Source organism: Hypanus sabinus, chromosome 2 (assembly GCF_030144855.1).
Source record: "Hypanus sabinus isolate sHypSab1 chromosome 2, sHypSab1.hap1, whole genome shotgun sequence".
Taxonomy (NCBI): Eukaryota; Metazoa; Chordata; class Chondrichthyes; order Myliobatiformes; family Dasyatidae; genus Hypanus; species Hypanus sabinus.
The window spans coordinates 11,649,632-11,673,437 of NC_082707.1; the positions used below are offsets into that span (position 1 = coordinate 11,649,632).

A 23,806-nucleotide genomic window follows, 5' to 3' on the forward strand; every position below is an offset into this window, starting at 1 on the left:
AAAAGGTTCAAAACTACAATTAATGGATGAGGTAATGATATAAAGGGACTACAAAATTGGTAGCTACAATGAATTGTCTTTCGCCATTATATTTTTCTTTGTATTACTCTCCGGTTTCAGTAAGATAATGTAACATTTCGGTGTAAAAATGCAGACGAGCTGACCGAAGCTTGATGCCCAGATAGCGAACATTTCTACAGCCACGGTGTACTTTCCGGGAGAGCTCATATAAGCTGGAATAAAAGTTATCCAAACAGCGCAAAAGATCAGCATGCTGAAGGTGATGAACTTGGCATCATTAAAACTGTCCGGGAGTTTTCTGGCAAGGAAAGCAAGCACTAAACACACAATGGACAAGAGAGCAATATAGGCCGACACCAAGTAAAAGGCGATCAATGAACCCACGTTACATTCCAGAATAATGATGTCTTTGTAATGTCTCATGTTTTTCAGAGGGTAGGGAGGTGACACACTTAACCAGACAACGCAAACTATACCTTGCAAGAAGGTAAGGGCGAATACGCCCAAGCGTTGCTGCGCCGGTCCAAACCAGTTCATTACGCTGTTGTTAGGAAGGGTTGCTTTAAAGGCAACCACTACAAGGATTGTTTTGCCTAAAATGCAGGAAATGCAGAGGACGAACACAACCCCGAAAGCTGTGCGGCGCAACATGCAAGACCAGTCGGATGGTTCTCCAATGAAGGCGAGTGAGCAAATGAAGCAAAGCAAGAGGGCGAAGAGCAACAGGAAACTGAGCTCGGAGTTGTTCGCTTTGACCATAGGGGTGTGTCGATACCGGTAGAAAATTGCAGCTGTGGCCATTGTAAAACACACTCCAACGAGAGCAAGGGTCACTAATACAATCCCCATAACATCTCCAAAAGACAGAAACTCAATCTTCTTGAGAACACATTGCGTTTTTGCTTGATTGGACCAGTATTCCGATGGACAGCTGATGCAATCCGTGGAATCTGGTAAAATGAGAATAGAATATGAAAATGTGTGGGAAATCGGAACTGCGGAGATGCGAGAAATTGTTGCATATCTCAGCACTTACCAGTGACGTTGCTGATTTCACCATTGGCGCACTCTACACAGTTAAAACAACATATCGGCTGCCCTCTCCGGCTGACTTTTCTTGTTCCAGGTTGACAGGGTTCTGAGCAAACAGCTCGTGGGATCTGCAGGAGGGGAAAACGTCCTGGTAATGCAGCTGAACATTGAAAATAGAACATAGAACAATACAGTATAGTACAGGCCCTTCGGCCCACAATGCTGTGCCGACCCTTAAACCCTACCTCCCATATAACGCTCTAAGTTAAATTCCTCCATATACCTGTCTAGTAGCCTCTTACATTTCTCGAGTGTATCTACCTCCACCACTGACTCTGGCAGTGAATTCCACGAACCAACCACTTTCTGAGTGCAAAAAAACCTTCCTCTAATATCTCCCTTGAATATCTCCCTCTAATATCACCCCTTTCCTTAAAACCATGTCCTCTTTTATTGAGCAGTGGTGAGTTGGGGAAGAGGCGCTGAATGTCCACTCTATATATTCCTCTTAATATCTTGTATACCTCTATCATGTCTGCTCTCATCCCCATTCTCTCCAGAGAGTAAAGCCCTAGCTCCCTTAATTTCTGATCACAATGCATACTCTTTAAACCAACGTCCTGGTAAATCTCCTCTGTACCCTTTCCAATGGTTCCACAACCTTCCTATACTGAGGCGACCAGTACTGGACACAGTACTTCCAAGTGTGGACTAACCAGAGTTTTATAGAGCTGCATGATTACCCCGTGACTCTTAAACCCTATCCCTCGACTTATGAAAGCTTTCTTAAGCTTTCTTATCTACCCTATCTACTTGTGAGGCAACTTTTAGGGATCTGTGGACATATACACCCAGATCACTCTGCTCCTCCACCCTTCCAAGTATCCTGCCATTTACTTTGTACTCTTCCTTGGAGTTTGTACTTCCAAAGTGTACCACCTCACACTTCCCTGGGTTGAAGTCCATCTGCCACTTCTGGATCCTATCAATGTCTCTCTGCAATCTTCGACAATCCTCCGCACTATCCACAAAACCACCAACCTTTGTGACGTCTGCAACTTGCCAACCCACCCACATCCAGGTCGTTAATAAAAATCACGAAAAATAGAGGTCCCAGAACCGATCCTTGTGGGATATCAGTAGTCACAACCATCCTAGTTAGTGTTCTCCCTCCACCACGACACTCTGCTTTCTGCAGGCAGCCAATTCTGAATTTACCTGGCCAAGCTTCCCCGGCTCCCATGCCTTCTGACTTTCTGTATAAGCCTACCGTGTGGAACCTTGTCAAATGCCTTACTCAAATCCATGTACATCACATTCACTGCAATACCATCGTTTATATGCCTGGTCACCTTCAGCTGTTCAGCTGAGCATGCTGAACATCTGACAGAAATCCTGCGAATTCAGCTTGAGGAAGAAGAAGAAAATAAATAACCAATGAACTTTGAAATAAGTTAATTGTGAGCAATATTATGAATAAAGAATGAGAAGCAACACACGGTAGATGCTGAAACGACCACATTGAGAATTTGGAAGTGAGGTGTTTTGCCTCATTTAGAGCAGATGAAATTTGGATTTCAAAATCGCGGTTCTCCTGTGATAAGCGAGTTAGAAGTGGTAAATAGTGCATTTGAACGCATTCCTAACACATCCCATGTTTCACGGTTGTACCGTTCTCTTCAGAGGTCTCTCGTTCGTGGTGTGAGACCTACTTCAGTTCTTCTATCAAAATCGCAATATACCACTCTGGTCTGTATTAAAATTCCACCTGCATTTGCAGCCCATTTCTCAAGATGTTCCAGATCCGGTTGTTAGTCTCCTTGCTGTACATTACATGCGACTGCAGCTTCTTGACCACAGTCCCATGTGGGAGATTGTCAAAGGCGTTGCCGAAGTCATGGACGACATTGCCTGGTAAATTCCTGGAAAGCATATGATGTTGAGGAGACACGGCATTCCACCCAGAAAGCTATGTTGATTATCCCTCATCTGTCCTTGTCTAGCAAAATACTTATATATCCGGTCCCTTAGAATACCATCCAATAACTTTATCACTACTGATATCAGGCTCATCAGTCAACAATTTTCTGAACAATACTTTGAGCCCTTTTAAAACAACAGAACATCATTAGCTATCTTCCAGTCCTCCAGCATATCTCTCGAGGGAAGGCATGTTTAATATATCTCTGCGAGGGTCCCTGTAATTTCTGCACTAACCTCGAACAGAAAGCACTGTGCCAAATCCTAGTGTTTATCCACGCTAATCTTCTTCAGCAAATACCTGCTTCACCTGTGGTCTGAATACTGTCCATGATTTGCTGCCTCTATGCCTCAATTCTATAGATGGTGTCAATCTTCCGACTAAATACAGATGCAAAACATCCATAGAAAATCACCATAAGACCATAGACATAGAAGCAGAATGAGGCCATTGGTTCATCAAGTCTGCTCCACTCTTCAATCATGTCTGCTCCTTTCAAAAACCTCCTCACTACCGCACCCCGCCTTTTTCCTGTAACCTTTGATGCTGTTCTCAGTCAAGAACCTATCAACCTCTACCTTAAATACACTCAAGTACCTGGCCTCTGCGGTTGCCTGTGCTAACGAATACACAGATTCACCACCCACCAGCTAAAGAAATTTATTCGCATCTCTGCTTTAAACGGACGCCTGTGTATCCTGAGTCTGTACCCTCTGGTCGTAGACTCCCGAACACTGGGAAAACGCTTTTCACTTCTACACTGTATTGGCGTTGAAAAACTCGAAAGGTTTCAAAGCGTTTCGCTATACCCATCGTTCTAACTTCCAGCGAATACAAGTCCAGAGCCAGCGAACGTTCATCGTATGATAATCCATTTCATTTCAGGACTGATCTTTGTGAACCTCCTCTGAACTCACTCGCATTGCAGCTCATGTTTTCTTAGCTGAGAAGCTCAAAACTGTTCAGAATCCTTAAGATTCAGCCTCACCAGCGCCTTATGAAGCCTGAACATCATACACTGCTCTTGTATTCTCTACCTCTTGAAAAGATTGCTTTTGCCTTCCACACCACCGTCATGAATTGTGAGTTAGCCTTTCGGATGTTCTTCCCAGGGAGTCTCAACCCGCTTTGGATCTTAGATCTTTGTAAGTACTCCTCTTTAGAAAATAGGATGCACATTTATTTCTACTGTCAAAATGCATGGCAAGGAAAAGAAGGTGGGGCTTATCAGGCTTAATGGCCTAACAACGAATCTTTTACTTGCATCTTCAGAAACCGCTTTATTTCCATCTTTAATATCTTAAGAACCCTTTTAGGGTTCTTTTGAAGACCCTGACCTGGAGTTCACGCTGACTGAATTTTTTTGCGGGAATGGGACGCCCTCTCATGGTTTCATAATTGGTTGTTGCTTGGCACACTAAGGGCTCGGCCTATGAGCTCCGCTCGCCTTCAGAGGGCCGAGTTTTCGTGGATCTGGAGTCGGGGGATATCGGAGTTAGGAGATGGAGAATTTAAGGCTGTGTGTCCAGAGAACCCAGATCTTTGGCAGAGAGCTCCGAAAAAGTGAAACTGAGACACCTCTTCCTCCCTTATTAGGGAGAGAGAAAGCCTGTTGTGTGCCGAATGCCGGGCGATGAATGTAGTCTTTGGAGTACTTCAGGTCTGTATTTTTGGTGTAGGTTTGCTCATGCTGGAGTACTTGTTGGCGGGTGCCGATGCTTTTTTTTCCATTGGGGGGGGGCATTTGTTGCTTGCTGCCACTTACGCGCGGGAGAGAGGGGGCTGGAAGCGGGGTGGGACTTTGGGATTCTAAAATTTAACTGTCGTTCATTTTCTGGGGGCATTCCTCTGTTTTCGTGGATGGTTGTGAAGAAAATGCATTGCAGGATGTATATTGTACACATTTCTCTGACACCAAATGTACGTTGGAAACCTTTGGAGACTTTTGAAGGCATTGGCAAATATTATATTCAATTTTCCATTTTCTTGCCTATTCTCGCAATTTATCTTAGTTCTCTGCATCCTACCTGTTTGCTCAAACTATTCGCCCCATCAGCAATCCTCGTGTCATCTGGAAACTTTTGCAACTAAATCACCTATTGCGTCATCTAAATCATTGGTATCCAGCATAAAAGGAAACGGTCCCCATACCACCGCTTGTGGAACACCACTAGTGACTTCCAAACATCCAGAACATTATCCCTTTACTCCCATTCACTGCCCACTACCACTCAACGAATGCTCTAACCATTGCCAGTAACTTCTAGATATTACGATATTAAGGACCTCTGAAAGTCAAAATATACAAATCCACTGAGTACGCTTTATCCCGTTTTTCGTTCCTCAAAGAATTCAAACTAGTTCGTCAGGCAAGCCACGGAGTGAAATATGTGATGTAAAATAAAGGAAGATACTGACATTAATAATGGCTATCGTCTTGTCGTTAATAATGGGTAAGTAATTTAAAAGTATCTGAAGGGACCGAATATGGAGCAATTTCGAAATTTAGGGATAGTGAACATAGCTTGATACGTGGGATTTCGTATCTAACCGACTGTCATGGTCCCTTCTGGCACCTGGCTGCCTTACCCGGATTTGGACCTCGTTAGTGCCCAATCAATTCCCAGGTTCCAAAAATTACAAACACCTGCATGCGATCAGAGTAGTATCAGAGTCCTGTGACCACCACTGGAAGGTGCCAGTTCGTTGGTCAACTCGAATACGAGTACCTCGCTCCATGGTGTTTAGAACGATTAAGCACAGCCTTGTTCCTGAATTATCTATTGAGACCAAGACTCCGACGAATCCCCCCTTGGAACCCTTTCCACGGCTGCTACGACGACAGCGTCTCCTTCCGCAGTTTCCACGCCCGTGTTCAGCACTTGGGTTCGGCACACAACCACGTCCGTGCAACGCCAACAGCATTGAATATTTTCGAGGAATTTACCAGAGAAGGTGATGAAGTCTATGGATGTCCACTGCCGGGTGGGGACAACAGCAAGATCCCTCAACGGTGGTTGGTCACGAAGTTATTGTCTGTTGGCAGTTTAGAAGAAGTACTAAATTGTCTTCACTGGAGAAGCCATGGAGTTGCGGTGTTGGATCCTTTGTAGCTTGTCATCTATATCAACTATCTGAATTACAATGTGATAAAATTGATCAGCAGGTAACGGATGATTGCAAATTTGGCCTGTAGTGGAACTCGAGGGTGACTGTCGAAGCTTAAATTATGCCTTATAACAGTTGAAAAAATGGGCTGAATAATGACAGATGGAACTTAATATGCACAACCGTGAGGAAATCCGGGGTATGACCTGCACTGTGAGCGGCAGGGCACTGAGTAGTTCCTATGGACACAGGGGTCTGGGAATAGTTCATAAGACTGGAGATCTATAATTCATTGAATTTGAAGTCACCGGTGGACATGTTTGTTCAGAAAACCTATGGCACATTGGCGTTCATAAATCAATGAATTGAATATAGAAAGTGTGACGTTATGTTGAAGTATAAAATTTGCTGGGTTCTAATCTGGAGTATGGTGTGAGGTATTAGTAATCTAACTGCAGGGAAAATGCAAATAAGATTGAAAAAGAGCAGAGATAATTTACAAGAATTGAGGTCCTCAGGACTTGAGGACCTGAGTTATTGCGAAAGTTTGAATAGGTTTGAAAGTTATTTTATGGAACTTGGAAGAATGACAGCAGTTTTAATAGAGATATGGGGTATAGACAGGGGAAATGTTAGCAGGAATTTTTGTTCACTAAGTGATGACACGACAGCCAGAGTCCATAGGTTAAAGTTGAAAGTTGAAATGGTTAAGGGGAGCATGAGTGCGAACCTCTTCGGTCAGAAATTCATGAGCGTGCGGATCGAGCTGCCCGTGTAGGTCTTGGATGCAGGCCTGATTGCAACATTTAGAAACAGAGAAACATAGAAAATCTACAGCAGAATACAGGCATTTTGGCCCACAACGCAGAGCCGAAAATGTACTTACTTTAGAAATTGCCTCGATTCTAAATATAACTTCTAACAATAGTCTCTATTTTTCAAAGCTCCAAGTACGTATCGAGGGGCCTCTTAAAATACCCTATCGTATCCGCATCAACCACCAACACCCGCAGCCCGTTCCAAGCACTCACCACTTACCCTTGAGATCTCACCTCTCGTGTTAGCCATTCAATTCAAGGGAAAAAGACTCTGTCTATCAACACGATAAAATATCGTGTAAATATCCTCTGCAACCTTCCTATAGCTTCAACATCCGTTCTGAACCGAGGTGACCAGAACTGAGCACAGTTGTTCATCTGTATAAGATCTGTATAACATCTGACTCGGATGTTATATAGCTGTAACATTACCTCACAGCTCTGAAATTCAGTTGCACCGTTGACTAAGACCAATAAACCATATATTGTCTTAACCACAAATTAAACCTGTGCAGCAGGTTTGCTTGTTCTGTGGACTCTCACGGTAAGAGCCCTCTGATCCTCCAACTGCCAATAGTCTTGCCATTAATACTACATTCTGCCAATATATTTGGCATGCCAAAGTTAACCACCTTACACTTACATGCGCTGATCTCTATCTGCCACTTCTCACCCAGTTTTGCATCCTATCGATGTCCCGTTGTAACCTCCGACAGCCATCCACACTATTCACAACACACCCTGCTTTGTGTCATCAGCAAATTTACTAACCCATCTCTCCACTTCCACATCCATGTGATTTATGAAAAGAAATGACGAAGGGAAGGTGTCCCAGAATAGATCACTGAGGCACATCAATGATCACCGACATCCACGCAGAGAATGATCCGGCTGCAACCACTCTTTGTCTTCTGTGCGCAAGCAAATTTTGGATCCAAAAAACAAGTTCCCCTTGGATCCCACCCCTCTTAATTTCTCAATAAGCCTTGAATTTGGTACCTTATCAAATGCCTTACTGAACTCCATATACACTACATCTACTGCTCTGCGTTCATCAATGTGTTTAGTCACACACTTAAATAAATCTATCAGACTTTTAAGGCAAACCCGCCTTTCATAAAGCCATGCTGACTATTGCTATCATATTATCCCTTTCCAAATGTTCATAAAATCCTGCTTGTCGGGATTTTTTCCATGAATTTACCAAGGATTGAAGTAAGATGCACCGGTGTATAATTTTATGGGCTATCCCTACTTCCTTTGTTGAATAAGGGAGCAACCGTCCAATCACCCAGAACAAGCACAGTCGCGTCGATGATGCAGAGATCATTGCCATAGGCACAGCAACCTCCTGTCTCTCCTCCCACAGTAGCCTGGTTACATCTCGTCCGTTCCCGGAGCCCTATCCAAATTGATGCTTTCCAATAGTTCGAGCACATCCTCTTCTATATGCCTAAGTTTTTCAATTCGCTGTACGTCATCCCTGCAATCACCAAGAACCTTTTCCGTATTGAATACTGAAGCAAAATATTCATTAAGTACATCAATTATATCCTGCGGTTCTATACACACTTCTCCACTGTCGCACTTGATTGGTCCTATTGTCTCACGGCTGAAGCTCTTGCTCTTCACATACTTGTAGAATGCCTTGAGGTTTTCGTTGATCCTCCTCACTGAGGCCTTTTAATGGCCCCTTCTGGCTCTCCTAATTTCATACTTAATCTCCTTCTTGCTAGCCTTATAATTTTCTAGATCTCTATCATTACCTAGTTTTTTTGAACCTTGTGTAAGCTTTTCTTTTCCTCGTGACAAGATTTTCATCAGCAATTGTACACTACAGTTCCTGTACCCTACCATCCTTTCCCTGTCTCATTGGAATGTACCTGTGCAGGACTCCACGCAAATATCCCCTGAACATTTGGCACATTTCTGCCTTAAATTTCCCTGAGAACATTCTGTTTCCTATTTATGCTTCCAAGTTCCTGCCTGATAGCCTCATATTTCTCCTTAATCTACTTTAACACTTTCTTAACGAGTCTGTTCCTATCTCTCTCCAATGCGATGTTAAAGGAGACAGAATTGTGGCCATTATCTTCAAAATTCTCTCCCACTGACGCATCTGATATATGTCCAGGTTAATTTCCCAATTCAAAATCAAGTACAGCCTCTCTTCTTGTCGGCCTATCTACATACTGTGCCACGACACATTCCTGAACACACCTAACAAACTCCACCTCACCTAAGCGCCTTGTTGGAGGGAGATGCCAACCAATATTTGGGAAATTAAATCTCCAACTACGACAACCCAGTTATTATTACACCTTTCCAGAATCTGTCTCACTATCTGCTCCTAGATGTCCCTGTTAACATTGGGTTGTCTATAATAATAACCCAGTAGAATTATCGACCTCTTCCAGTTTCTAAATTCCACCTTCAGAGACCCAGTAGGCAATCCCTCCATGACTTCCTCCATTTCTTGCAGCAGTGACACAATCTCTGATCAGCAGCCTAATGATATTGAAATCTAAATGCCTGGACTTTGCTCCAATCCCTCAGCCACACATTTATCCTCCATCTCACTCTATTCCTATACCCACAGTCGCATGGCACAGGCAGTAATCACGGAATTTCTACCTCTGAGGTCCTGCTTCTCAACTTCCTTCAGAACTCCCTGTCGTCTGTTTTCAGGACGTCCTCGTTTTCCTCCCATGACATCTGGCTGTATATATTACCATTTCAGGATATCGTGGACTCGATCAGAAATATCCCAGACCCTGGCACCTGGGAGGCAAACTACCATCCGCATTTTTTCCTGCATCCACAGAATCGACTGTCTCAGCCCTAACTATAGAGTCCGCTATTATTGCCACCCTCTTCCTTTCCCTACCCTGCTGCTCCACAGGGCCACACTCTGTGCCAGAGGCCCGGCCACTGTTGCATCCCCCAGGCATGCCGCCCCTTCCCAACAGTACTCAAACAGGAATACTTATTGTTAAGGGGAACAAAAGTCCTTTTCAAAGAAGTTTTGGTATGTAAATAGATGGGACCTGTTTGTAGGTCTATTGTGCGTGTGCAGGTCTATGGGACTGGGACGTGTAACAGTTCCGCACAGACTAGATGGGCGAAAGGGCCTGTTTCTGTGTTGTCGTGCTCTGTTACACAGTGACCTTATGACTCTAAAGAAACCACGCTGAATTTAAACAACACTCTCGTAAGGTGAGTAAATGTTGCTGTGGGAAGAGGAATCAAACTTACTTTCTCACAAAGACACGGTGAAATAAGAGTGGTCCATTCGATTCTTCGATGCACCGTTTAGTACATGGCTGGCATCAACTCCCGTTTCGTGGAAGTTCAGCTTCCGCCTTAGTTCCATTCGAATATCTATCTGTTTCCATCTTAAACGTAACTCATGATCTGGCCTTCAGCACACGAAGGCGGCAGAGAATCCCGGAGATGCACGAACATCCCGGAAGCAAATGTCTACACACCTCAGAATGAAATGATGAAAGCCGTAACTCGTGATTTATCCCCATTTTTCCATACAGTCCAGCCGCTCAACCGAACTCAACATCGACCATTACGACCTGTAACCTTTGAATAAGGTCAACCCTCATTCTTCTAAGCTCGTAACAAAACAAGTTGAACTGCACCTTACCGTACATTAAGCTAGAGCATAATCGACAATATTTATTACTACAATATCACACATATAACAATTACGGCATGGAAACATGCCGTCTCGGCCCTTCTCCTCCGTGCCGAACGCTTAGTCTTACCTAGTCCCACCTACCTGCACTCAGCCTATAACCCTCCATTCCTTGTCCATATACCTATCCAATTTTAATAAAAGACAAAATAGGACCTGCCTCTACCACTTCTACTGGAAGCTCGTTCCACACAGCTACCACTCTGTGAGTAAAGAAGTTCGTCCCCGTGTTACCTCTAAACTTTTGCCCCTTAACTCTCAGCTGATGTCCTCTTGTTTGAATCACCCTTACTCTCAATGGAAAAAGCCTTTCCACGTCAACTCTCATACTTTTAAATACATCTATCAAGTTCCCCCTCAACCTTCTACGCTCCAAAGTATAAAGTCCCAACTTGTTCAAACTTTCTCTGTAACTTCGGTGCTGAAACCCACGTAACATTCTAGTAAATCTCCTCTGTACTCTCGCTATTTTGTTGACATCTTTCCTATAATTCGGTGACCAAAACTTTACACAATACTCCAAGTTTGGCCTCACCAATGCCTTGTACAATTTTAACATTACATCGAAACTCCTATACTCAAAGCTCTGATTTATAAAGGCCAGCATACCAAAAGCTTTCTTCACCACCCTATTCACATGAGATTCCACCTTCAGGGAACTATGCACCATTATTCCTAGATCATTCTGCTCTACTGCATTCTTCAATGCCCTACTATTTACCATGTATATCCTATTTTGATTAGTCCTACCAAAATGTAGCCCCTCACACCTATCAGCATTAAACTCCATCTGCCATCTTGGCCTAAATCTACCTGGCTACCTGGCCTAAATCTCTCTGCAAGCTTTAAAAACCTACTTCATTATCCAGAACTACACCTATCTTAGTGTCATCTGCATACTTACTAATCCAATTTATAACCCATCATCGAGATCATTAATGTATATGACAAACAACATTGCACCCAGTACAGATCCCTGAGGCACTAGTCACCAGCCTGCAACTTGACAAACAGTTACCCACCACTACTCTCTGACATCTCCCATCCAGCCACTGTTGAATCCATTTTACTACTTCAATGTTAATACGTAATGATTGAACAATCCTAACTAACCTTCCATGTGAAACCCTGTCAAAGGCCTTACTTAAGTCCATATAGAAAACATCAACTGCTTTACCCTCGTCAACTTTCCTAGTAAACTCTTCAAAAGCTCAATAAGGTTTGTTAAGCATGACCTTCCACGCACAAATCCATGTTGACTATTCCTAACCAGACCCTGTCTATCCAGATAATTATATATACCATCTCTAAGAATACTTTCCATTAATTTACCCACCACTGACGTCAAACCTACAGGCTGATAACTGCTAGGTTTACTCTCAGAACCCTTTTTAATCAATGGAATTTCATGTGCAATAAGCCAATCCTCCGGCACCATCCCTGTACCTAATGCTATTTGAATATTTCTGTCAGAGCCCCTGCTATTTATACACTAACTTTCCTCAAGGCCCTAGTGAAAATCCTGTCAGGACCCGGAGGTTTATCGACTTTTATATTCTTTAAAAGCGCGAGTACTGCCTCTTCTTTAATCATTATAGTTTTTATAGCTACCCTAATTGGTTCCCTTACCTTACACAATTCAATATCCTTCTCCTTGGTGAATACCGAAGAAAAGAAATTGTTCAAAATCTCCCCCATCTCTTTTGGCTCCGCACATAGCTGTCCAGTCTGATTCTCTGAGGGACTTATTTTATCCCTCACTAACCTTTTGCTATGAATATAACTGTAGAAACCCTTTGGATTTATTTTCACCTGACTTGCCAAAGCAACCTCATATCTCCTTTTAGCTTTTCTGATTTCTTTCTTAAGTTTCAGAGCCATGCCCCTCTTTTACACTTCGCCAGCGTAAAGGCATGGTAAAAGGAGACCTACCACATTTCCGGCCGTGCTCCACCTGATTTTCTCGACATTCAGCGTTAGTTCGTGCCCTGGCGGAGCCGAGCCATCATAATATCCGATATTTACAATATTGACACTGCCCTTGAAATTCGTTTTTAAGTTCACGAATTCGTATCTTGGCACTGGGTCGCCATTTTCATCAAAATATACGCTTTCACCCTCTTTGGCTGAGAAATTCACAATGCGAAGGTAGTGCAGCAACTAGGGAGGAAAGAAGCAATGAAAATTATTCTTGAACCGGTGCATGGGTTTGGAACATAAGTACTTGACATACAAATTTACCGTAAACGTAAATTATTGAAATGCGTGGACTTGTAAGTAAAAAAGAGCCGGATTTTTGAGAGTTCCGAAGGTCGAATCTGGCATAAAATAGCTGACGCAAAAAAAGTGCTGCCAGTGAAAATCAGCGGACCAGGCTTCGGCTGTGGCTGGAACTGGGATGACAGTAAATCTACCTTCAGATCTGGTACCTGACCCGGTAATTCCTTGCAGCAGTTTGATTTTCAGCATTGATATTGGAGGCGGGGCAGAAGTATAACGTAGATATATTTGGGAGTGTAGAGGGTGTTCAAGGAATAAAACAATTGCAATGGATCACCAGGTATAGCCACTGAATAAGGTGGTGTGTGGTGTAGGTCTAAGGAATTTATTTCAAATCATCCTCTGCGATTGCACGCCACTACTAAGATGAAAGTGTGCAGTCCTTCTCGAACTAGCCTGTTGGATGATGCCCCACACCACCAGTTAATATAGAGCGTTAAATTACATACGGATCTAATCTCAAACATATGTACCAGCGCCCTTGCCAGCCTTCAGCTAATGTCTTCTGCTAATGACCGATGCATAAATTACAGATATTGGTGGAGTTTGCACTTCGAAATATCAGCTATTCCATTCCAACCTTACAGCTTAGCGTGCTATGTGCATGGGAAAATGAGCCCAAGATGCAAATAGTGAAGATAGCTTCACCCTGGTGAAGGGGAGAGCTTTACAAATCAGTGCTGTTTAGCCGTAACTGCGGCCAAAGGGTAATATGGGAATTCCTTAGCAATGTCGAATGTAAAGAATACAGGTGCAAGCGCAGGGAATATTGTTGGACTGGGACACTGTTGGAGAAGGCAATCGTTTGGCTTTGGCTCAACAGGTTTCTCCTATAACCGCCGGGGGCGACAAAAGTATATGGTAAGCTTTTTCTTGCTCATTCGGTGTCTGTTAGCATATAGTCAGGGCTGCAAAAGTGGCTCTAGTGGCTGCTTTTGTACTGTGCAAAGGGTGCGTGAGTCCCGAAAAACCTCCAAAGTCCAGAATAACTATATATGTACAACATTCGCCGAGCTACATCCCCGCAGAGAACGTACTAAAGAACTAGAGCTTCATCCCGAATTATTTTTGGCTCATCAGGGAAACAGTGGAAATGATCGCCATCTGCCACAGAAAGGGGGTCGCACCAAGGTTCCAGGAGGCATCCGAATGTGTAACTGAGAGTAAAGGGAAGGGAACTAGGCAGTAGTTTTAGAGTGCTCCTGTGGCCGTCCCCATCAATAATGCATACAATTTAGGGGAGCCACAGCAACCGTGTTTCTGGTACTGAGTCTGGCGATGGAGTTCACAAGGGAACGTGATAGTGGAGGATTGTAGCGGTGAAATGTTTCTCCAGAGATAGATTAGTAGTAGGAGAGGCTGTGGATGTTGGATAGAGGCCTATATGGTATGTTGCCTCCCAGGGGCCTGGGTCAGCCACTTCTCGGATCGGGTATGGGCTGGAATGGGATATGGGATCGGCCGTGATGAAATGGCGGAGCAGAATCAAAGTGTTGCATAGCTTAATTCAGCCCCGCTGTCTTCTGGTCAAACTCGATGACCATCGATTCGTAAGACAAATTAAGCAAATGATACAGAGCAACTACTGGGAGGTTGAACCCCAAGGATGAAGGATGTAGGTGAATGGTTGACTGTCAGGAAAGGGAGAGGGAATAGGAATCCAGAACAGAGTACCTGTGGAGGCCGTTCCCTTAAATAGCAAGTGCACAGTTTCGATACTGTTCGCGAGAACCATTGCGACCGGTTGTCTGGTTCTGAATCTGGCGCACTGTTGCCAGTGAGGAAAGTGGCAGAGGAGGAATTTAGTGGTGATATATGAATCCATAGTTACAGGAGTAGCTAGGAGAGTCTGTGGACGCGGCAGAGAAGCCCTAATGATACGCTGCCTCACAGGTGCCAGAGTCAGGTACATCTCGGATACTGTACATGGCATTCTAAAGCGGAGAGTGAGCAGCCTGCCATTTTGGTACATATTGGTAATAATGTCATAAGAATTGGGAGGAACTGAAGAGAACAATGGCGCCTTTGCTTGCATCTTCTGTAACAGCTCTATTTCGATCCTTAATATCTCTATTTTTCCTTTTCAGGATTCTTTTGAAGACGCCAACCTGGAGTTGCACGCTGACTTCGGCTCTTTGTGGGAATGGGACCCACTCCAGGGATGTAAGGACTGGCCGACATTCGATATGCCAAACACGCGGCCCAGTAGACTAGTGCGCCTTCAGCGTTCTGGGATTTCGTGGCTCTGGGGCCGGCGGACTCGAGGTCGGTATCGCTGCAGGAAACATGTGCGTCGTGAGAGACGGAAGATCAAATGCTGGCTGCTGGCTGTGTGCCCAGAGACCCGGTCTTTGGGCAGAGAGCTTGGGAGAAGTGATGCAACAGATTTTTAAGATCGTAAATCAGCAAGTTTTTTGTTATACTTCCTCTTCATCTGTGAAGGGGACACCTCTTTTTTTTCCCTACCATCTCGAATACCAGGTGAATGAATAGTCTTCGGGGTACTGTAAGTCTGTGTCTTTATCGATGCTTTGCCTCATGATTGAGTACTTGGTGGCGGGCACCGATATATATTTTTGCTGTTGGGGGAGGGAGATGGCCGTAGCTTTCTGCGCTTATGGGTTGGTGGGGGGGGGGGGAAATCGGGGCATTCGTGGATGTTTGTGAGGGAACAAAATCAGGATATGTACTGTGTGTATTTCTCTGACATTAAATGCAGCTTTGAAACATTTAAGAAAGCAAAGAAAGAAGGCCCTAAAGACACAAATAGCATGTCAAGTAGCCAATGTTATCTTAGTCTTTGGGTTTTTCAATATGCAGATAGATTGGGAATATTAATCTGATTCAGAATTCTAAGAGAGAGAATTTGTGAAATGGCTCCTCGATGATTTTCTTTTTTTTTGCAGGAGCTGGGTTGTCGTTGAGCCGACGAGAGGGATGGGAGTGTTCTGTAATAAACCTGATATAATTACAGAGCTCAAGTTATAGAATCCTTGGGAAACGGCAATCATAATATGTTAGGTTTCACCGGGCAATTGGAGAGGGAAAACCCAAAGTCAGATATATCGGTACCACAGTGTAACATAGAAACATAGAAAACCTACTGCACAATACAGGCCCTTCGGCCCACAAATTTGTGCTGAACATGTCCCTACCTTAGAAATTACTAGTGTTACCCATAGCCCTCTAATTTTCTAAGCTCCATGTGCCTTGAAAGACCTTATCGTATCCGCTTCCACCACTGTTGACGGCAGCCTATTCAACGCACTCAACATACTCTGCATAACAAACTTACCCCGACATCTCCTTTGTACCTACTCTCAAGCACCTTATACCTGTGCCTTCTTGTGGCAGCTATTTCAGCCTCTGACTATCCAGTCGTTAAATGCCTCTCATCATCTGATACATTCCTATAGGGTCACCTCTCATCTTCCGTCGCTCCAAGGAGAAAAGGCCGACCTCACTTAACCTGTTTTCATAAGACATGCTCCCCAATCCAGGCAACATCCTTGTGAATCTCTTCTGCACCCTTTCTGTGGTTACCATATCCTTCCGGTAGTGAGGCGGCCAGATCCGAGCAAAGTACTCTAAACGGGGTCTGACTAGGGTCCTATATAGCTGCAACATTACCCCTTGGCTCCTAAATTCAATTCCAGGATGGATGAAGGCGAATAAACCGTATGCCTTCTTAACCACGGAGCCAAACTGCGCAGCTGCTTTGAGCATGTTATGCACTCGAACTCCGAGTTCCCACTGATCCTCCACACTGCCAAGAATTGTACTAGCAATACTATATTCTGCCATCATATTTGGGCTACCAAAATGAACCCCTTCACAGTTAACTGCGTTAAACTCTATCTGACACTTCTCAGCAGTTTTGCTTCCTACTAATGTTCCCGCTGTAAACTGTGACAGCCCTCCACACTATCCACAACACCCCCAACTTTTCTGTATTCGTAAACTTACTAACCTATCCATCGACTTCCTCCTCGAGGTCATTTATAAAAATCTTGAAGAGTAGGGGAACCAGTACACGTATCTAAGTCACACCACTGGTCACCGACCTCCAAGCAGTGTAGTAAAGGGAACTAAACAGGGACGAGATAGCAACTGAATAAGGTTTCGTGGAAGAGTCACTAACAGGGAAAAGGCAGATTAGCAGCTGCTCCTGCTTCTGAAAAAAACATAGGGATGTGTGGGGTAGATAAATGCCAAATAAGGCTAAGTATTCTAAAGGCCTGCCTCACGATGCACATGTAGCTGATCAAGGCAGTCAAAGCCAACATAAATACGGAAATAGACGGCATGCAAGTAGAGCGCAAATTAAAGGAATTTAGGGAAGGGCTATTATAAAAAAAGCAGCAGAAGGAAACTAAGAACATAAGCAGGAAAGAAGAAATATAAAGGCAAGCAGCCAATAATATTAAATATTGATACCAAAACTTTCTTTCAGATACATAAAGAGTAAAAGAGGTTGGAATAGGTATCGGGAGGCTGGAAAACGACGGAGCAGAAATAGTAACGGGCCTAGGAAAATGCAGACGAACCGAGTGAGTATTTTGCAACAGTTATACAGTAGTTGATACTCGTAGTTTGCCGGAGTTCAGCAAAGTCAAGGGGCAGGTGTGCGTGCTGCTGCTATAACTAAGGAGTTGGTACTTGTGAAACAAAAAGTCTGAAAGTCGATAAGTCACCTGGATCTGATATACTCGTCCCCAGGGTTCCACACATCGTAGCTGAGTGATTGTGGAGAACTTAATAATGATCCTTCAAGAATCAGTAGATTCTGCATGCTGGGGGAGGACTGGGAAATGTAAATGTCACTGCACTCTTTCAGAAGGGCGCGAGTCCAGAAGCAAGAAAATTATAGGCCAGTTACCCTTACCACAATGGCTGGGACAATTTTGGAGTGGATTATTAAGGATGTTGTTTCCGGGTATTTGGAGTCACATGACAAACTAAGCCAAAGTAATCATGGTTTACTTAAGGGAATATCGTGCCTGACAAATCAGTTGAAATTTTATGAAGAAATAACAAGTATAATAGAGAGAGAAGAATCGATGGATGTCGTGGACTTCTATTTTCAGGAGATTTCTGAGATGTTGCCGCACCTAAGGATGCCAAACAAAATAAGAGTCCATGGTTTTCCAGATCAAGCAACGACTGATTTGCACTAGGCAAAGAGTGGGAATAATGTGAAACTTCTCGGACTGTCTGCTGGTGACTAGTGATTATCCACAGAGGTGTTGTTTTACATATATATGTTAATGACTTGTACGATTATATTGATGGCCTTGTGGTCAAGTTTGCTGATGATACAAAGATGATACAGGGAGTGGAGGATAGTATTGAAGAAAACGGCTGGCTGCAGATGATACATAGGAAGATTAGGAGAATGGACAAATACATGGCAGACGCACGACAGTATCCCGAAATGTGCGATCATGCACTTCGGTAAAAGGAATAAATACACGTTATTTGCAGGGCTCCCGAAAGTTTAATTTGCAGTTTAAATCTGTGGCGAGATAGACAAATGAAATATCTGCGTCCTTTCAAGAGGACTGGGATACAAGAGCAAGGAGGGAATGTAAGGCATCGTTTAGGTGACACCTGGAATATTGTGAGGAGTTTAAGAAAGGATGTGCTGTCTTTGGAGAGGATTCAGAAGAGATCAACGAGAATGATTATGGCAATGAAATGGTTATCGTATTTACAGCGGTTGAAGGTTGTTCTCTCTGGAATTAAGTAGAATGAGTGGGAAATATTACTGAATCTTATTAAATATAGAAAGGCTTAATAGAGTTGATGTGAAGTGTGTTTCGTTTGGTGGGGGATACTGGCACCAAGGGCTACAGCCTCAATATACAGCGACGTCTATTTGGTATACAGCTGAGAAGGAATTTCTTTGCCAAGAGGAGGTGTATCTGTGGAGTTCTTTGCTATAGGAGGCTGTGGACGCAGGTAATCTGGTGCATTTCAGGCCTAGTTTGATAGGTTCTTGATTGGTCAGGGTGTGAATAGTTATGGGAACAAGCAAGATAATGTGTTGAATGTAAAATCGATCGGCCATGGAGAATTGGCGGGGCATACTGGAAGGGCCTAATGGCCTAAATCAGCTCCTACGTCTTATGTTCTGATAGTCTAAACCTTTTGCTTAGAAATTCTATTTCATCGCCAAAAATAGAATTATTTGCTATTATATAGCCCTTGGTCGTTGATTACCCACATGCTAAAATTGAAAGATATAAACCACAAACTACAATAATACCTGTTGGTGATATCTATTTGGTGCGTTGTTTGGTAATGATACAGGCCTACCTGCCAAGGCTCGAAATCTGCAATATGCGCGCATGAGTTATTTACAAAGGGCCCGTCTCCTTCGACACAGTTGAACATGTCGTGTAGTGCGTGAGCTATGGAGTAGACCGCTTTATACACGTGGTATGAACTGCCATCCATTATCGCTGGAAGGTAGCTATTTTCTATCCCTTCCATCTGTTCTGTTCCTGTGCATTGCCGAACTTGATCTTGAGAGTTATCGGGAATTGTCCTGTTGTCCATGCTAAAGGAGCAGGTGAATAACTGCTCCCAGAACTCCATCAGCAAAATATTGTCAGGAAAGTTGGAAGGATGGACGTTAAGAAGATAATCTCTGAGATCATCTATCTCTGTCCTTTGAGTGGCTAGACCAATTGTCCCGGTGAGATAAATTGCTCTTTGTTCAGGTGGAAGAAGGTGTTTCGTCACCCAGGATTCACTTCCAATCCATTGTATTCCAGTTACATTTTGCCGCCAAATCTCTTTCAATAAAATTCGCATATCACCGGGGAGAACAAAGGCTACGACCACTTTAGTAGAGGCCCGTTTAATCACCTGGACAATTCTACTGATTTTCTCTGCCGGGTCGGAACTGTAAAATGATTCTGAGTAGGCAATGCAAACGCCAAAATTTTGAACGTGCTCCACAAATTCTTGCATTCCGAAATTACCGTAATCAGTGTTACTTCTAATTGTTCCAATCCAAGTCCAACCAAAAGTTCTCACTAGTTCAGCGAGGAGTTTAGACTGGTACTGGTCGCCGGGAATGGTTCTAAAAAAAGTGGGGTATTCTCTCTTATCGCTGAGACAGGAGCAGGTGGAGTAGTGACTGACCTGTAAAGACGGAGATAAATTGATAAATCCCTGGCTTGTGTTTTTAAATGAAATTGACTGATATACTTTTTGCCGTTCATCGTGAGATTTTTAAAATCCTCGCAAATAACTATGACATTTTATGTACAACATGAAGAATATGAGACATATAAACCGGAATTACTGAAACAATTTACATTGCACCATAAACTAATTACTTATTTTTCTGGTAATAAAACTTTGACAAGACAAATCACGACAATTACAGTCGTTTCTAGTCGCTGCATTACAGCAACGTTGTGGAAGCGTTGAAAGAGATGCATAAGAGTTTTACAAGATTTTTGCCTGGATTATATGTTATATTCTATAACGGGAGCTGTGCTATATTTGAATTCTTTTCACCAGATTAGCTGAGTCCGAGGAGAGATCTGACAGAGGCTTAGGAGATGCATCGACTGGGTGTATTACCGGTATCTAAAACAGAGAACGTGCTTTTAAAGATAGAGTGGTTATGCTTAATATAGATTTGCCAAGCTAAAACTTTACCTAGAGGGTGTAGGTGCCTTCAGGAGGCTGGCAGTGTTTATTCTGTAAACAAATAGGAGGGACATTTTTAAGAGAGCCCTAGGCACACGAATGTGTATAGAACGAAGCATGAGGGCAGTGCATAAACAACAGGGACCAGTTTAGTTATGGTTTTATTAAATTACTTTGGTAGAGCACAACTGGGCCGAAGGCTCTATCTTGAGCTGTTTGTTTTTTGTTCTATTACGCGATGTTTGACAAGGGCTACATTAATGTTTTACAGTTAATTACTGGTAATGGCTCATCACTTATTCTGGTGGAAATAAGAGGCCTTCCGTTTGTCGAGGTCGACCATGGAAATGGCGTCCCAGCTCTTTGCATGATGCGAAGACAGGGCAGGAGGACGTGGATAGCTAACGGTTAAGTATGCAGCAGGGTCCCCCCTCTCCACGCATCTGATGAACCCAAGGAAAGATGAAGCCCACAGTGTGTGACTGCAGCAGCTTTACGGGAGTTGCTCGACCGTGTTGAACTCAACGTTGACTGCCTTAGAAGCTCATCTCCGGAATTATCCTCGGGGATTCATCTTGCAGCTTCCCCCTTGAGTGGGTATATCCGTAAGACAGAGTGAGCCTGATATCAGAGTTTTCAATTTTTTGTAGATGCACGACGGACCACGGCTAGCGAGCCCCAACGACTGGGAGTGGCTAGTTAAAAGCTCCGTAAAATCCGCATTTCCCCTCTCTCTCGTTCGTAAAAACGGTTCCGCCGGGGCTAGTAGTTAAGTCATACCTGAAGGTAAGGAGCTACACTTGGTTATTAAGGGCTATTTAAGACACAATGTATTGGAAGAACTTAAAGTTAGAGTGAGCTTATCTGCACTACCTCCCTGATCTATAACAGCCTCAGCTGGATAGAAGGCGATAGAATATTATATGTGACAGATATCAAGGACTATAAACATTTCAATATATTAGTAACGATTTTACTGTGTTACTAACGTAATTTTAAAAAATGGATAGGTATACGGACAGGAAAGGAATGGAGGGTTATGGGCTGAGTGCAGGTAGGTGGGACTCGGTGAGAGTAAGCGTTCGGCACGGAATTGAAGGGCCGAGATGGCCTGTTTCCATGCTGTTATTGTTATATGGTTATATGTTAAATTAAGGCGCATGAGGATCTTATGTTTCTGTACCTGCGAATAACAATACCTGTACTAGCAGTGTAAAAATGAAGTAAAATATTCGACAGATTACCAGCGGAATGCCGAAGGGTCCCATTGTCCTTGCGGTTACGATGGAATTTGTAGATATGTCGCAACAAACAATGGCAACGACGTTGGAGGAACCTCTACACTGAGGAAATTCAATTGATTCCTCATCTCCGTTGATCAAAGCGAGCGCTGCCTTCGAGGAGATCGCGGAGGAAGAGCAGTCATCGTGTATCTGATACCCGAGTGTGATCCCCGGGAGGAGATTCTCATTCTGGTTTATTTCTTCAATGGTAAAAATCATTGTCTGCACTAGTCGGAAGATTTCAAAATCAAAGCTGTGGGATAAATGTAAGATGAGATGATAAAATTGCTTAAATTCTGAATTTAATCAAATGTGACGTCAAAGAAACAAAATGTAAATGTTTTCTTCTTGTCGATATATGATGTTCGCTGCACTGACCACGGCTCGGGAGGCACACTGGTTCTTACTTATCTCACTAACTCAAGATGCGAAACACGCTCCATTTCACAATAAACAGGAGCCAATGCATATCACACGAGCGCACTAGAAAAACAATAATCCTAGTAATACACAGCGCTCGGATAACTGGAATACAGCAGCAGGCAAACAATGCTAGAGGAACTTAACATGTAGGGAAGTACCTACAAAGGGAAATGAAGCGTCACGCTTTGTGCCGAGTCCTTTCATCAGGACTGGAAAGGACGCGTGGAGTATTTCGTACAGTTAAGGAAGCGACGTCTCGCCGGAGACGAGCAGCCTCTCCAATCTTGAAGAATGGTTTCCATCTGAAATATCGACCCTTTATCTCCTCCATTGAGGCTGAGTTCCTCCATAATTCAGTTCTTCGGAACGACCTAAAAGTTAACTTGCAGATTGAGTGGGCGTGAGGAAGACAAATGCGATGTCAGCATTACTTTCAGGAGTCTAGAAAACAAGAAAAGGGATATGATGCCGAGGCTTTATAAGGCACTAGTGAGGCCACACTTTACGTATTTTGAACAGTTTAATGCTCTTCTCCTGAGCAAAGATGTGGTGGCATAGGAGAGGGTCAAGAGGCTGTTTTCAAAGATGATTCCCATAACGAAAGAGTTATTATATGAATAACTTTCGATAGTTCTGAGCTGCACTTGCTGGAATTTAGAAGGATCTCATACAAACCTTTGGAATGTTAAAATACCGAGACAGAGTAGATGTGGAAATGATTTTTCCTAGTGATGTGGGGTGGGGCTGGGGTTGTTGTCTAGGACAAGCGGGTACAGCCTCAGAATAGAGGGCCCTCAATTTCAAACAGACATGCGGAGAAATTTCATCAGATAGAGCGTGGTGAATCTGTGGAATTTCTTACTATAGGCATCTGTGAAGGCTCGGTCGCTGTGTGTATTTAAGGCTAGTATTGATATGTTCCTGATTGGACCTGGCATCAAAGGTTACGGGGTGAAAGCCGGGAATGGAATCGAGAAGGAGGAAACAGAATCAGCCATGATTGCTTGGCGAAGCAGACTCGATTAGCCAAATGGCCTAATTCTAACCCTATGTCTCATGTTCATATGTTCTTATGACGATCTGATTATATGTCAGCATTGCACGCAAAATCGCTATTTCCTTAACATTAAAAATATACGTTCCTGAACAAAATAATTATAAGCTTGATCGCTACTTAGAGTCGAAGTCTAAGTTCTTTCAGTTGACCTTTTACAGCATCTCCATCATCTGCCTGCTTTTCCGTCTCCACTGATTATATCTCCTACATGGATTACCTAGCATAGAATTCGCAAAGCATAGCTTGCAGCATCACAGTGGAAAACCATTGACAGGTGCAGAGCGGACGATAGTAGTTTAATTTTAATGGATACTCTCTTTTAGGTGAATAGTTCCTAAATGAGGAGTAGCTATACCTCATCAAACATGTTCCTCAGTGAAGATGCGCTATCGGACGTGTTTTACTAGGATCTCTAAGCTGGAATCCAGA

The 23,806-nt window shown here is 43.4% G+C and overlaps 1 protein-coding gene across 1 annotated transcript; it reads right to left on the bottom strand.

Annotated features, from left to right (window-relative positions):
• Window positions 1-63: 63 nt before the first annotated feature.
• Window positions 64-22,128, bottom strand: LOC132402936 (extracellular calcium-sensing receptor-like). Its single transcript, XM_059986066.1, has 5 exons — window positions 21,859-22,128; window positions 19,265-20,098; window positions 12,599-12,826; window positions 1,058-1,181; window positions 64-971 (listed from the first exon to the last, which is right to left on the bottom strand). Exons 1-5 carry the CDS (start codon window positions 22,114-22,116, stop codon window positions 64-66), a joined length of 2,352 nt encoding a protein of 783 aa, XP_059842049.1. The 5' UTR covers window positions 22,117-22,128.
• Between the last annotated feature and the right edge of the window lie 1,678 nt (window positions 22,129-23,806).

Excerpts from the sequence above, each read along its gene's own strand:
- LOC132402936 (XM_059986066.1), bottom strand. The coding sequence starts at position 22,116 with ATGATTTTTACCATTGAAGAAATAAACCAGAATGAGAATCTCCTCCCG. Across the intron at positions 20,099-21,858 it reads GACCCTTCGGCATTCCGCTG|GTCAGTCACTACTCCACCTG; the intron begins GTAATCTGTCGA and ends CCGTCTTTACAG. Across the intron at positions 1,182-12,598 it reads GGAGCACGGCCGGAAATGTG|ATCCCACGAGCTGTTTGCTC; the intron begins GTAGGTCTCCTT and ends CCCCTCCTGCAG.